The sequence below is a fragment of the Elephantulus edwardii genome, unplaced genomic scaffold, assembly GCF_000299155.1.
Source record: "Elephantulus edwardii isolate Elephantulus edwardi_28Jun2011 unplaced genomic scaffold, EleEdw1.0 scaffold00008, whole genome shotgun sequence".
Taxonomy (NCBI): Eukaryota; Metazoa; Chordata; class Mammalia; order Macroscelidea; family Macroscelididae; genus Elephantulus; species Elephantulus edwardii.
Window position 1 is genome coordinate 14,084,287 of NW_006399758.1, and position 16,448 is coordinate 14,100,734.

General features: G+C 39.1%; 1 protein-coding gene across 1 annotated transcript in view; it reads left to right on the forward strand.

The window, feature by feature from the left end:
- Positions 1-16,448, forward strand: part of XKR9 (XK, Kell blood group complex subunit-related family, member 9) — a 35,589-nt gene that overhangs the window by 11,527 nt on the left and 7,614 nt on the right. Inside the window, exon 2 of the mRNA XM_006880537.1 lies at positions 14,699-14,919. Coding sequence (XP_006880599.1) covers positions 14,699-14,919 — 221 coding nt within the window. The remainder of the gene's footprint in view (positions 1-14,698; positions 14,920-16,448) is intronic.

A 16,448-nucleotide genomic window follows, 5' to 3' on the forward strand; every position in this document is an offset into this window, starting at 1 on the left:
ATACATACATACACACACATATATACACACATACACACACACACACACACACACACACACACACACACACACACACACACACACATATATGGAAGCAGGAGTGACATCCACTTCCTAAACAACATGCCTCCAGAAACTCTATGAACTTTGATAGAGGGGTTTCAAGCCTTTTGTTCATAGGGTCATTATGAGTTGTGCTCAACTAGAAGGCAATCGGCAGCAACTACGCAGACACACACACACACACACATGAGAGAACTGGACAATGACTAAAGATGATAGAGGAAGAATGGATGCTTTTGAGTGTTGGTGCTGGAGCAGAGTATTGAGCATAACATGCACTGTTAGGAGAACAAACAGGTTCATCCTGGAGAGGGCAAAATCAGGCTGCTCCTTGGAGGCAAGAAGTTTGAAGTTTCATCTGACATATGTTGGGCATGTTGCTCAGGAGGGACAGTCCTTGGATAGAGACATCATTCTTGAAAGGGTGGAGGGGACAGTACAAGAGAGGAAACCCCTGGATGAGATGGATTGATTCAGTTACTAGGGTAATGAGAGTAGGTGTGTCAGAGACAATGAGCTTGGCCTAGGATTGAGCAGGGTTCTGAGCTGTAGTACATAAGGTTACTATGAGGTCTACATGACTTGATGGCACATAAGAGCAACAACAACAAACAACAACATGTGGGCCTCTGATGGCCTAGTGGCAAGAAGCTGAAGGCACGTGGTTCAAGTCCACCAGCTGCTCCACGGGAGAAGGATGGGCAATCTCCTGTATGATTAATTGCCTCTGAAAACCTGCCACAGAGTCAGCTATGGGTTGGTTCTGACTCTACAGTAGCCAACAACAAGAAGAAGGTGAAATGTCTATTGAAGCTCTTTGTCTATTTTTTAATTGGGTTAGTTGTCTTTTTAAGGAGCTCTAGTGGCATTGTGGATAAACCATTTAGCTATAAACTAAAAGATCAGTAGTGGTCCCAACCCACCAGCTGCTCCAATGGGAAAGAGATGACATAACCTGCTTCCAGAAATATTTATAACTCTGAAAATCATATGAGTCAATTCTACTCTACCCTACAGGGTTGCTGTGTGTCAGAATGGATTAAATGGCGGGGGACGGGCATTTTCTTTAATAATATTCACTAGATTTTTCATCGTTGAACCTTTTCTTTCTCTCTCTCCCCTCCCCCTCCCTCAACCCATCACACAATGCACCCCTTGTCCCGGATTGTTGTCATATATATAATACCTAGTCATATATCTCTTTCGGACAGTTCTCCCCTTTCTCTGTTCTAATTTGGTGCTCATTATCTATCTACTCTTTCCAAACCCCACTCCAGGAGTTTCTTTATGTTAGTCTTTTGGGTAGACTTGCTGGGTCATATGGTAGTTCTAGTTTTAGTTTTTTAAGAACGCCCACTCTGTTTTCCACAGCTGCTGTACTATTGTGTATTTTCAGCAGTGATGTACAAGAACTCTTATATCCCATGTTCTTCTTTTTTTTAAATCCCCACATTCTTGCTAATATTTTTTTTTTATTTTCTGGTTTTCTTTCTTTTTTAAAATCTTAGACACCCTGATAAGAATGTGATGGCATCTCATTGTGGTTTTAATTTGCTTCTCTTGGTCTCTTGATTAATGACACTGTGTTTCTTTTCATGTATTTAGTGGCTACTTGAATGTCTTCTTTGATAACTATTTATTGAGACCCTTTGTCCATTTTATGATTACTTGTCTTTTTGTTGTAAACATGTTATACATGTATTTGGTTTTTAAAAAAATTTATTGTTGCACATTTCCCTCTGTGCCTACCCCCCCCCCCGCCCCTCGTTAGCTTTTTTCCTTTGGAAAAAAGTTCTTTCATTGTTATACAGCATCCCCCACCCCACCCCACGACCACTTTACTATGCGGCTCTTATTCTAAACTCTTGTCATGCCAATAATACCTAATCATATATTCCTTGTATACAGTTCTCTTCCTCGTCTGCTTAACTGCTGTGTACATTATTTATCCCCTCTTTTCTTAGTTTCCACCTAAGCCCCATGTCAGTCCTGTTTTATAACAGTGGTATTATGCAGTGTTTGTTTTTTTGTGAATGAGATATTTCCTCTAGTGTAATGTCCTCCATGGTTACCCGATTTGTATAAATAGTTCATTAGTTCTTTGTTTTTCAGTGCTACATAGTACTCCATTGTGTGACTATACCACAGCTTCTCTATCCATTCGTTTGTTGATGGGCACTTGGGTTGCTTCCATCTCTTTGCTATTGTGAACAATGCAGCAATAAACATGGGTGTTTGGGTGGAAGCTCTGGTTTCTTTAGGTTATATATGTTTTGATTAATAGATTGTAAAAGGATATATTATTTATGAAAGTCTGAAGGTATTCTCCCTTTTGGTAGCTTTCTTTTTTAAAATAATTTTAGGAAAAACATTTTAGTTTTATAAAGTTCCACTTATTTTTGTTTTGTCTTTTACTATTTGTGATTTTGTTGTTGTATTAGATAATCCATTGTTGAAAAGTAAATCTAAAAAAAAAAAAAAAAGGTAAGCCTGGAAACATTACCCTCACTTGTTCTGCTAAGAATTTTATGGTGTTTGAACATTGAAGTCCTTAATACATTTTAAATTTATTTTTGTGTATTATGTGAGAAGACATCAATCCTGTATCATTTTTTCTGCACATGGAAATCCAATTTTCCTAGAATTGCTTGTGGAAGAGACTCTCCTTTTTCTGTCAAATGAATTTAGTATCCTAAAAAAACTGTTGACTTTAGATGTGTGAGTTTATTTCTGTACTCTCAATTATGTTATGTTGCTTTATGTGTTTATTGTTGTATGAGTACCAGGCTGATTTGATTCCTATAGCTGTATGTAGTTGTTGTTTTTATGTGCCATTGAGTTGACTATGGCACATGGTGATCCTATGAAGAACATCTTTGAACCTTGCTTTATCTGATCCAACCTCACTATCTTTGACACAGCTGACCCCATTGCCACAGTCACTGTGTCACACTCCATCTTGTCGAGGAGCTTCCTCTCTGACCCTGCCTTTCCAAGCATGGTGCTCTTCTCTAAAAACGAGCCCTTTTTAGCAATATACCCAAATATGAGATGGAGGTGTATCGTCCTTGTCTCCAAGGAGCACCGTGGTGTCTCTTTGCCCAGTACAAATCTGTTTGTTCTCAAGTCAATGGGATATTCAGTACTGTTCTCCAGCACCACAACTGAAAGGCATCTATTATTCTTCCGTCATCCTTAGTCATTGTTCAGCTTTCAGATGCATAATAAGCAATTGAAAAGATCATGGCCTGGATCAGGTGCACCTTAATCTTAGACTTATACCCTTTCTCCTTAGCACTCTGGAAAGATCTTTGACAACAGATTTTCCCAAAGCAACTTGTCTTTTAATTTCCTGACTGCTGATGCCAAGGTTGTTAATTGTGGATCCAAGTAAGATGAAGTCATTAACAACTTTATCTATCCTAATACTGCCTATTGACCTGGTGGTGAGGATTTTTGTTTTCTTGATGCTGAGATCCAATCCATATTGAAGGCTATATAGTCTTCGATCTTCTGCCACAAATACTTCAAGTCCTCCTCACTTTCTGCCAGAAATGTGTCATCTACATAATGCAGGTTGTCAATGAGTCTTTCTCCAAACCTGACGCCAGACTATTCTTCAGAAAGTCTAGCATCTCAAAGGATCTGTTCAGCACATAGATTGAAAAGATATGTAGAAGGGATAAAAGGCTGATACGCTCCTTTCTTGATTTTAAAACTTGTAGTATTTCCTTGCTCTGTTTGGACAACATTGGGACACATTTCGCATGAGCACAGTCAAGTATTCTGGGATCCTCATTCTTCTTGATGTTAGTCATGATTTACTGTGGTCTATCCAGTCAAATGTTTTTGCATACCCAATAAAATACAAATGGACATCTTTCTGGTATGTTCTGCTTATAGCCAAGATCCATCTAATATCAGCAGTGACATCCCTAGTGCCATGGCCTCTTCTAAATTCAGCTTGTCTTTCTGACAGTTCTCTCTTCTAACCATTTTTAGATAATCTTCAGCAAGATTTTTCTTTCATGAGATATTAATGACATTTTAAAATAATTTCTATATTCTGTTTGATCATCTTTCTCGAGAACAGAAATAAATGTGGATCTCTTCCAGTCAATTGGCCAGCTAGCTGTCCTCTAGATTTCTTGGCACAACCTAGTGTTCATGAGAAGGGCAGCATCTGTTTGTTGAAATATGCCAATTGGTATTCCAGTGATTCCTAAGGTTCTATTTTTGACAATGCCATCAGAGCATCTTGAATTTCCTCCTTTATTACCTTTTGTTTTTGATAATTTGCTATTTCCTGAAATGATTCTGTCAACCAATTATTTATTTTAAAAATTATTATACTAGTTTATTTACAAAATTAGAATACATTCTTTTCCAGAACAGATTCTTCCAATTTCCCTCACCCCCCCAATCAAATTGTACAACCCCATGATTAATTCCCCCTCCCCCTGCACGTCCTCTTCCCTCTGCTTCCACCCCCCCACCCCACCTTAGATCCTTATACTCATTCTATAATAATGGTTTTATATAATATTTTTCCTTGTGGGACCATGTCAGTTCACTCAGCATAATGCTCTCCATTCCCTCTCAAGTCAGGTCATAATTTACAAAATCATTGCTCCTGTGTGCTGTCTAGTATTCCATTGTGTGAATGTACAATAATTTCTCAATCCATTCTTTTGTGGTTGGACATCTGGGCTATTCCATGCTCTTGTGATGGTGAATAACGCTGCTATGAACATTGATGTACAGTCTCTATTTGTGCCTCAGTTCTAATTTTCTCAGAGTCTGTCAAGTAGTGGAATACCTGGGTCATATTCTTACTGTTTACTTTAAAATCAGGAACTTAACTAGGAGTCTTACTACTTTGTTCTTTTCTTTCACTCGTGTTTTAGCGCTTCCCCCCTCTTCTGCTTTTTAGAGAAATATAAGGATTGATTTTTCTGTTTTTGTAAAGAATGCTGTTGAGATTTACTTAAAATTATTTTTAATTGTGTCACTTTAGGTAGCACTGACAATAGTATTAAAGTTTCCAATCCATGATCACAGAAAAATCTCTCTTCTTAAGCCTTCGATCTCTTTAAACAATGTTTTATAGTGTTCATTATATGATTTCTTTACCTCCCTGTTTAGATTAATTCTTAGGTATTTTCTCCTCTTAAGTGCTATTATAAAGAGAATTGTTTACCCAGCTGATTTTCATTCATTGTCTTTATACCCTGCAATTTAGCCAAATTCTCATCAGCCCTAATAATTTTCTTGTGGTCTCTTTTGGGTTTTCTATGCATAGAATCAGCTACTTTATGTTTTCTTTTACAATTTTGATACCTTTTCTTTCTCTGATCATATTGCTCTGAATATTGTTGTTATTTTGTGCTGTCATGTTGCCTGCGACTCATAGTGACCCCTATGTACCACAGCCCTAAACCCTGCTCTCTCCTGTGCCAACCTCATTGTCTCCCACACCCCTGCTCTCACGATCCCAATCACTGAATCAATCCACATCGTAGAGCGTCTTCCTCTCCTGTGCTCCTCCACCCTCCTAAGCATGACGTCCTTCTTGAAGTACTGGTCCTTCCTTGCAACATGTCCAGAGTATGTCAGACGAAGCCTCAGAATCTTTGCCTCCAAGGAGCAGCCTGGTTTAACCCTCTCTAGGATGAATCTGTTCAATTTCTTAGCAGTCCATGGTATGTTCAATATTCTTCTCCAATACCACAGCTCAAAGGCATCAATTCTCCTTCTAGCCTTCCTAGTCATTGTCCAACTCTCTGACACATAGCAAGTGATTGCAAAGATCATGGACTGTATCAGGTGCACCTTAGTCTCCAGAATGACACCGTTGCTCTTCAGTACTTTGGAGAGGTCCTTAACAGCAGACGTTTCCCATTGGAATACGTCTTTTAATTTCCTGGCTGCTGGTGCCAAAGGTGTTGACTGTGGAGCCAAGCAAACTAATGTTGTTGTTGTTGTTAAGTGCCATCGAGTCGCAGGTGACTCATAGAGACCCTATGAAGGAAAGTCCTCGATGCTTGGGTGCCTTTCATGCTCTCTCCAGGTTCGTAGGGTTTCCAGAGGCAAGCTATTATGGAAGTGATGCCACTCCTCCTTCCACGCTTGTTTTAATCAGGGAGCTCCACCCCACTCTCTGTCCACATTGGGTAGCCAACCATTAAAGCTGTTATTAATCTCAATCACTTCAGCATCCATCCTGATGCTACCAATTGGTCCAGTGGTGAGAATCTTTGTCATCTTGATATTGAACCTCAATCCATATTGAAGGCTGCAGTTTTTGACCTTCTGCAGTAAGTGCTTCAGGTCCTCCTCAGTTTCAGCAAACAGGGTTGTGTCATCTGCATAATGCAGATTGTTGATGAATCTTCCTCCAATCCTAATGCCATACTCCTCCTCATACAGCTCAGCATCCCAGATAATCTGTTTTGCATACAGGTTGAAAATGTATAGAGATAGGACGTCTAATAGAAAAGTTGAACAGAACTGATAAGAGCAGGCAGCTTTGTGAAAAATGGTAAGGGTTTTCTCTCATTCTGTTTCTTTCTTCCTCTTACTTGTTCTCACTGGAACTTCTATTTTATATTGAACAGAAATGAAGAGTATACATCCTTGTGTTGATTTTGATCTTAGGAGGAAAACATTCTGTCTTTTCCCCATTAAGTTTGAGATAAATCGATATGCTATTCAGCTGATTCCAACTCATAAAGTTTCCATGTTTGTCATCTTTACAGGAGATAAAATTATCAATTTATCTCCAGTGGAGTGGTTGGTTAGTTTGAATGGCTAACTTTTTGGTTATCAACTGAATCTCTTGGACACAATGTCTCTGGAACACCCAAGTGAGGTGCTAGTTACAGGTTTTTCACAGATAGACTTTATCAAGTTCAGAAAGTGTTTTTCAGTTCTCATTTTTGAATTATATTTTCTTATGAAAGGGGTTGTTGGTGTTACATGCTGTTGAGCTGACTACGACTCATAGCAAACCTATGCACAATAGCTCTGAACCCTGCTCCTAGGTGCCAAGTGTTTTGACTGTGGAACTGAGTAAATGGAAATTGTTAACAATCTTGATCTCTTCTCCATTTATCATGATGCTGCCAATTGTCCCAGTGTGAGAATCTTTGTTTACTTGATGATGAACTTCAATCCCTATTGCAAATAAAGTCCTTGTCCTTCTGTAGCTAATGCTTCAGGCCTTCCTCAATTTCAGCAAGTAAGGTTGTGTCCTTTGCACAAGACAGGCTGTTGGTGAGACTTCCTACATTCCTCCTCAGAAAGTCCAGACTCTCAAATATTCTACATATGGATTGAAAAGGTATGGAAACTTGACACATCCCTGACACACTCCTTCTCTGATTTTGAACCATGTAGTGTATCCTTGCTTTGTTCTGATGACTGCCTCCTTGTACAAGTATAGGTTTTACATGAGAACAATCATGTTCTGGGATTCCGGTTCTTCTGAGTGTTACCCTCAATTTGTTGTAAATTTCTTTTTTCCTATGCCTGTTAAAATGATCATGCAATTTTTTTATTCTATAGATATTATATACTAAATAAATTGATATTTAGATGATAAAACAACTTTACACATCTGAGATAAATACCACTTGCCATTGTGTCTAATTCCTTTACTATTAGCTTGATTACTACTTTGTGGTTTTTGTAGTTGTTAAGACGCATTGAGTTGCCTGTGACTCACAGCCACCCCATGTACATAATAAGCTCTGAACTCTGCCTTATCCTAAACCAGTCTCACCATGTCTGACACAGCTATCCCCATTGCCCCAGCTACTGTGTCAATCCATCTCATCCAGGATATTCCTCTCTTGCTCTGTCCCTCCAGCCTTCCAAGCATGATGTCCTTCTCCAAGGACTAGCCCTTCCTGGTCATGTCTGCCAAGTATGGGAGACAGTCTCAAAATCCTTCTTCGAGGAGCAGCCTGCTTTCACCCTCTCCAGAAGCGACCTGTTTGTTCTCTTGGCAGCCCGGAATGTGTTCTAGACATATGTCCTAGCACCACAACTCAAAGGCACTGATTCTTCTTCTGTCATCCCTAATCATTGTCCAGCTCTCTGAGGTGTAGCAAGTAATTTTGAAGACCATGGCCTGACTCAGGTGTACTTTAGTCTCCAGATTGACATTGTTTTTCTTTCGCACTTTAGAGAGGGCCCTGACAGCACATTTCCACAGTGGAATTAATCTTGATTTCTTGATTGTTGGTTCCAAGAATGTTGATTGTGGATCCAAGCAAGCCAAGCTGAGGTTGTTAACAATCTCAGTCTCTTCTTTGCCTAACATGAAGCTGCCCTTTGGGTCAGTCGTGAGAATCTTTGTCCTCCTGATGCTGAGCTTCAGTCCATACTGAAGGCTACAGTGGTGGTGGCGGTTTTGTGTTTTTGTTTTAAATACTTGTTGAGTTTTTCCTAGCCTTTTCCCTATGATTTTCCTTCTGTTCCTTGCAGCCTCACTCTAATATATACAACACACATATTAGCCAAAGAGTTCAGGAGAGACTATACGTAGATTATGGGCAGCTACATTCTCCCCTCTCCCCTCCCTGCCACACTGTGATTCTTACCTTAATTCAGGGATTCTCCTATAATCTTTTTATCAGACTTTATCAGAGTTATTCTGACTCTTTGGTCCCTAAGACCAAAATTCTATCCATTTTTGTGCCATTTGAACTGTGGGGTGCTTTTAGAAGAAAAGCCAAATAATTGTGCATCTTGTGTAGTTTAGTTTTCGTCTTTGACAGGTTTAATGTCAATTTTCTTCCTATTTTTTTGTCACATTTCTGTACCTTCAATTTTCTTTTATCTTCCTCCCGCCCCCAGCATTTCTCATTCTCATTAGCAGGGAAGTATATGAGTTATTTTGGTTTTGCTTAACAGACAGTCGTATAGTACTGAGCGCTGGTGGGGTAGCCCACAGGGAGTTGAGCAGCTAACTCAAAGGTACCGCCTCTGCAGTAGTGTCAATCAAGCAGTGTTTCCCCAGCACAAATGTTTTCCTCTTCCCATGCAATTGAAATTCTCCCCAAACCTACTGGATGGTCAGCCATGAGTTGATTCTAATTCAATGGCAGTGAAGTTTGGTTTTTTGGTTTTTGGACTAGGCATATATTAACACATTTAATCATCACACCATTACGGGAAGGCAGGTGTATTAATGACCTAGTACTACTATTTTTTAAATACCACACATAGATAACATTACCAAACAAAAATTCATTTTCTTATAATTTAGGAAAAACCCCAGATCAAGAGCACTGGCTTTAGAGGAAGTCTTTTTTTTCTCAGCTCTCTTTGAAAGAGGTTCCTGTCTCCATAATTTCCAAATCTTAGTTCCTTGGAGATTTCTGTGTGTCTTAATTCTGCTTTCTGGCTTGTTTCTTAAATCTCTTAGCTCTCAAAAGAGATTGACTGAAGATAACTCCTACAATAATCTTTGCTCAGGGAGCTCTGTGGCCTAATAGGTAAAGAGTTGTCCTGCCCACATGCAGGCTGGTAGTTTCAATCTAACAGCTGCTTCTCAGGAGAAAGATGAACAGTCTTCTCCTGTGAGGTTTATGGTCACTGAAAACCTGCTCGAGGATCTGCTACAAGTTAATTCTGAGAATCCTTTAGCATTAAATTCTCAAATGAGATTATAACTACAGGCATAGAGGCTAAGAGTCACAACGCGTATTTTTTTTGGAACATGCTTTTAACCCCTAGCAGTGGGTATGGTGATTGTTTCCACTTTCCAAATGAGGAATTGGAGGCACAGAAAGGTTATCTAGGAATATTGGAGCCAGAATTTGAACTTAGGTCCCCTGACTATAAGACTCTATACTCTTCATCATTGGGAATTAAGAGCACTATTAAGAGCACTATCTATTGGCATAAATAGCTAAATGCTTGATAGTCATTATCCAAAAGGTAGCTTGTCTGAACCTAACCAGCAACTCCAACAGAGAGTGATCTAACAACTGCTTCTGTAAAGATTGTTGTTGTTGTTGTTGTTATGTGCCGTTGAGTCACTTGCGACTCATAGTGACCCTTTGTACAACAGCCCTAAACTCTGCTCTGTCCTGTGCCAATTGCACTGTCTCTGACACTCCCATCCCGATTATCTCAGTCACTGAACCAATCCACCTCATAAAGGGCCTTCCCCTCCTGCGCTGTCCCTCCACCCTCCCAAGCATGATGTCTTTCTCCAAGGAACGGTCTCTCCTCACAACATGTCCAAAGTATGTTAGATGGAGCCTGAAAATCCTTGCCTCCAAGGAGCCACCTGGTATAACCCTTTCCAGGATGAATCTGTTTGTTTTCCTAGCAGTCCATGGTATTCTCAATACTCTTCTCCAGCACCACAGTTCAAAGGCATCAATTCTCCTTCTATCCTCCTTGGTCATTGTCCAACTCTCTTATGCATAACAAGTGATTGCGAAGACCATGGCCTGTATCAGATGCACCTTAGTCTCCAGAGAGACACCATTGTTCTTCAGTACTTTGGAGAGATCCCTAACAGCAGACTTTCCCATGGCAATGCGCCTTTTAATTTCCTGGCTGCTGGTGCCAAGAGTGTTGACTATGGAGCCGAGCCCTTTGGAGAAGTTCTACTTCATCACATGGAATTACTGGAAGTCAGAATTGACTTTACAACAATCAATAACATTAATGCTTAGTGTATTCTTTTACCCTCTGACACTATGCTGCTTATACTAATTATACACTGTTGTTGATTGCACACCTCATAGCTCCCCCATGAACAAAAGGCTTGAAGCCCCTCTACAACTATCGATATTTATCAAAGTTCATAGGGTTTATGGAGGCATATTATTTAGGAAGTAGATGCCACTCGTACTTCCAATTATGTACTGGGTATTAATAATTATGCACTAGGTATTAATAATTATGCACTAGGTATTAATATTTGTGATTGTTTTCAAGTTTCAATTAATGATACCTATCCTCTGTTTTTAAGAAAATTGTTTTATTAATTTTAATGAATGTTTACAGAGATTTTGGATTTCCATTCATTCATTATTGCATTTTTCTCCCTGCTCACCCCTCCCCCCAAGTTCTCTCTTCTCTTTGAAAAGTAATGATATCTATATTATTGTGGTCCAGGAGAAAAGTATTGAACATACCATGGACTGCCAAGAGAACAAATAAGTCTGTCCTGGAAATGGTGAATCTAAGTTCTTGGAGGCAAGGATTTTTGAAGCTCCATATTGCATACTTTGGTCATACTCTGGAGGGGCCCATCCTTGGAGAAGAACACCATACTTGGAAGGGTGGAGGGTCAGTGCATGGGGAAGAAGATTCTGGATGAGATGAATTGACATAGTGACTGTGACAATGGGGTCAGATGTGTGAAAGATAATGAGGTTGGCCCAGGATACTACAAGGTTCAGAGCCACTGTTCATAAGGTTGTTATGAGTCACAGTCAACTTGACTGCATGTAACAATAACAACAGCAACAGCAACAACAACAACATATTGGTTTATAAGCCATTTTTCATATGTGCCCTTTGAGTGTTTTATCTAGAAATAAAGGAAAATACAGCCTTCTCTACAGAAAACCAAGGGAGAGGGGAGTCCCAAAACTCAAAACAAAAGCATGATGGTAAAAATATACTTGTATTTATGATGTTGTAAAAAGAGCAAGGGCAGCATGCGGATAAACAAATTCGGCCTTTACCAACTTCACAAAGGACAGCTGTTACTATCAACTACATCAACGACACAAAAACAATTCCCATGAGGCCATACTTGTCTCCCACGCACCCATACCCCTTTCTACTCACCCCAACACCAATCTTACTGCTCTGCTAGGTCCAAAATCCAAAGGGATAGGTTATATACCATACAGAAACATTTTATTTGGGGAAGTCAAAAGGCTGTAATTTAGGTTGGTAGCACAATATATAGCAAAGTTAGTTTCTGAAATGTGCTTACAGACAGCTCAGTCTTTAGTCTTCTAGCTTTAGGCCAATGTTACAAAGCTCTCCATCCTGCCAATTATGACACTTTCTCTCCCACCCCCAAGTTTTCCAAGAAAGTTGAGCAAATAATTCAATGGTGTAACAATCCCAAGGTCTGCTCTGTCTCAGGTCTCTGTTTCTCTGCTGTGGCTGCTATGGTTATTGTTCTCATAAGCGCTAGACTGGATGGTTTAAGATTCTCTGGTTCTGAAGAGAATGGTACATTCTCTTGTTTCTTCTTGCTGGTGATAACGTTTCCCTAATTTTGTTGTTGGATCTGTTCAGTTTAATGGCAAGACTAGCCAATTCCCTTTGGACAAGCTAACACACCTTATTCACATATTCCTACCCATTTACATGGCAAAACAAGTTAATAAAGAGGGAAGCCATTTTGGACAATAAATCCTTCACTCCATGGATGTCTTTCTCAAAGTATGTGATGTCCAAAGTATGTGCTATTTTACCTGGTGTGATGTTGGGAGGCCTCTATGAAAAATTAAAATTTGAGCAGATATTTGAATGAAGTAAAGGTGCAAATCAGTGTGGAGAAAGAGGTGGGAAGGTATTGATTATGGTTGTGGGAGTCAGATCACAGAGGGCCTCATAAGATATTGTAAAGACGTGGGGTTATATGTTTAGTTTGATGAAAAATTGTTGGAATCTATTGATCAGAAGACTTATGAATTATGATTAAAAGTTGATGCTGTACGTGGAATAGCTTGTTTGAGAGCAAGAGTAGAATCAAAGAGAACAGCTGTGAGAGTATAAAAACAATCAAATCTTGAGTTGTTGGTTGCTTAAATGATAATTTTTAAAACATTTTTTAACTTTAATGAAAGTTTCCAGTTATTCACCGTTGCACTTTTCTCCCTGCACACCTCCCACCTAATAACTCTTCTCCTCTAAAAGAAAAAGAAAAACTCTTTCATTATTATGCAATCCCTCCCACCAAGTTCACTCCACTGTGCAGCCATCAATCTGGACTTCTGTAATGACAAGAATACCCATTCATATGTCCCTTTTAAACAGATCTCTCCCTCATCTGTTTCAAGGCAAGATACATCATTCCTCCCCTCCTTCTCTGTCTTCCCTCAATCCTGATGTGAGTCTCGTTTTACAACAGTTGCCTTATACAATATTTGTCCTTTTGTGACTGAGATATTTTACTCAGCATAATGTTCACCAGGGTCATCCATTTTGCATAATATTTCGTGAGTTCCTTGTTTTTCAATGCTGCATAGTTTAAATTACAATGTTAACAGTGGAGTTAGTTAAATGCTTATATTATAGATGCATTTGAAGTTAGAGGTAAAAGCTAAGACAAATTTATGAGGAATTAAATATTGAATATTAGAAGAAGAGAGTAGTTGGACATTATCCTAAACTTATTTGTATTAATAGCGTAGTGAATGGTAGTACCATTTACTGAAATTGGAAACACTGGTAGAAGGATCAAGTTGAGAAAGCTTATGTAACTGCTTTTGTTTTACATGTGAGGACGTTGAAGTATCTGGAAAGAGCACTGACTGTGGTTTCCTAGTTTGCAGAATAAAGCAGTCCTGGTTCCCTTGAAATAAACATTTGATTTATTCCAAATAAGTCTGTTTTTTGTTATAAATTTTATTCATATTTTTTAAAATTTTTTAAAAATTATTTTATTATTGTGTGTGTGTGTGAGTGTACCGTCAAATCAGATCTGACTGGTACAGGAGGAGATTGTCCCTCCTTTCCCGGCAGAGCATCTGGTGGATTCGAACTGTGCACCTTTGGGATTGCGTGCAGCTTTTTGCCACTAGGCCACCAGAGCTCCCCTTATTCATATTCTTTTAAAACTTATTTTAAAAGAAGAGCCTGAGCAGAAATATCTGAAGTCTTTGATATTTTACTTTTTCTAGACTGGCAATCATCAAAAAGTCCACTACCATGTCATTATTAAATATTTGCCAGATTAACCTGAAAGAGGATTCAGTTTCATCCTCACACTTGACATTATCAGCAAGGTGTGCATATGTGTGGCTATGAAGTTACGTAAACTGGAAGTTGCAGTTTATCTCTCAGAATGCAGTGGTTAAGAGTAGGAAAGCTACCGTCTGGGTTTGGATTCCTACTCTGTAACTTTCAGCAAATCACACTACCTTTGTCAGCCTTTGTTTTCACATCGGTAAAATGGAAATAACACCTATTCATCTCACGTAATTATTGCAAAGGTGAAATGAGGTCTCGCCGTGTATACATAATATGCCTAACACAGACATGACACATGATTCAATGGTAACTATATCTCCACCAAGGTACCATGAAATGTTCAGAATGGAAGGAAAGAGAGTTAATGGAAAACGTCTCTTCTTAAACACATGTTCCCTTTATCGAAAGCCGTCTTGTATACTAACATACAGGTAAGAAAGAATATGTTATTAAAGGGAGTTCTGGTAGCCTACTGGCAAGAAGCTGCACTGCAATCTCAAAGGCATGTGGTTTGAATTCACCAGATGCTCCGCTGGAGAAGGTGGGGCAATCTCCTCCTGTGCCAGTCAAATCCAACTTGATGGTACACAACAAGAAAAAGAAAAAAAAAAACAGAAAAAGAAAGAAAGAATATGTTACTGAAGATAAAATATTCATATTTACTTTACAGGTATTGGTTTGCCTTGAAAAAGGGTCACCATGTGGCTTTCAAGTATAGCAAAGCAACTGATTACTATAAGGAAGAACACATTGACCTGCATAAAGAAGTTATAGACAGAGTGACTGATCTGAGCATGCTCAGGCTATTTGAGACCTACCTTGAAGGCTGCCCACAACTTATTCTTCAGCTCTACATCCTTATGGACACTGGGAAAGAGGATTGCAGTCAATGTAAGTCTCTATCAGTATCCTGTGTTAGATGAATGCCACTGAAATCTGATGTTAACTATATAATTGTGTATCAACTTTCAGACTTTTTATTATTTTTAAAAATTTATTTTATGAAACGTAAATGCAGTTATAGAATTTATTATTTTGTACCAGTGAGTTGAAACTAGCCCATAGCTGACCCTCTGGTGGATTTTCAGAGGCAGTTAAATGCACAGTAGGAGCTTGCCCATCTTCCGAAAAAGAAAAAGAAAATATTAAAAAAGAAAGTATAAAACCACATTGCATCTTCTACCTTTTCCTCCCCTCCCCTTCCTTCATCTATCCTCCTCTCAAAGTAATTACTGTTGTGTTTTATCCTTTTAAAGATTTAAAAAAATTTTTGCTTATGAAAATCTTCTGTTTTTCTGATTTTATGTTACCATTAGTAAGATAAAATAAATTTTTTTTTTGCTTAGTAATATATCTTAGCAGTATATCCATTTCAGTCCATAAGATTTCCTCATTCATTTTGTTATCTACATTGTTGTTGCCCTGGACGTGCTCACCAAGTTGTGCCAAGAGCTGGAGAACAACCACTTTACTAACTGACTGGAAGGAATCTATATTTGTTCCCATCACAAAAAAGGGTAACCCAAGAGAGTGTGGAAACTATAGAACAATCTCACTGATTTCACATGCAAGCAAGATTCTACTAAGATCATCCAAAAATGACTGGAACAGCACATCAGCAGAGAACTGCCAGAAGTCCAGGCTGGGTTTAGAAGGGGTTGTGGTACTAGGGATATTGTATGATGTTAGATGGATCTTAGCTGAAAGCAGGGAATACCAGAGGAATGTTTATCTGTGTTTCATTGACTATACAAAGGCGTTTGACTGTGTGGATCATAACAAACTGTGGCTGACTCTGAGAATAGGAATCCCAGAACACTTGATCATTCTAATGTTAAACCTATATTTGGACCAAGAGGCAGTCGTCAGAACAGAGCAGGGGAACACTGAATGGTTCAAAATTGGGAAGGGCATAAGCCAGGGATGTGTCCTGTCTCCATACCATTTTTTTTATTATTAAATTTTATTAGTTTCAATGAACACTCCCAGGGATTCTGGGCTTTCACATACCTTTTCAACCTGTGTGCAGAACAGATTATGAGGAGGCTGGGCTCTATGAGAAGAAGCTTGGTGTCAGGACTGGTAGAAGATCTATCAACAATCTGTGTTATGCAGATGATACAACCCTGCTTGCTGAAACTGAGGAGGACGTGAAATGCTTGCTGCAGAGGGTCAAGGACTGTAGCCTTCAATATGGATTGAGGTTCACTAGCAAGAAGACAATGATTCTTACCACTGGACCAATTGACAGCATCAGGATGGATGATGAAGAGATGGAGATTGTTCACAGCTTTAGTTTGCTTGGCTCCACAGTCAACACCCTTGGCACCAGCAAGCAGAAAATTAAAAGACATATTGCGATGGGAAAGTCTGCTGTTAGGGACCTCTCCAAAGTACTGAAGAGCAATGGTGTCTCTCTG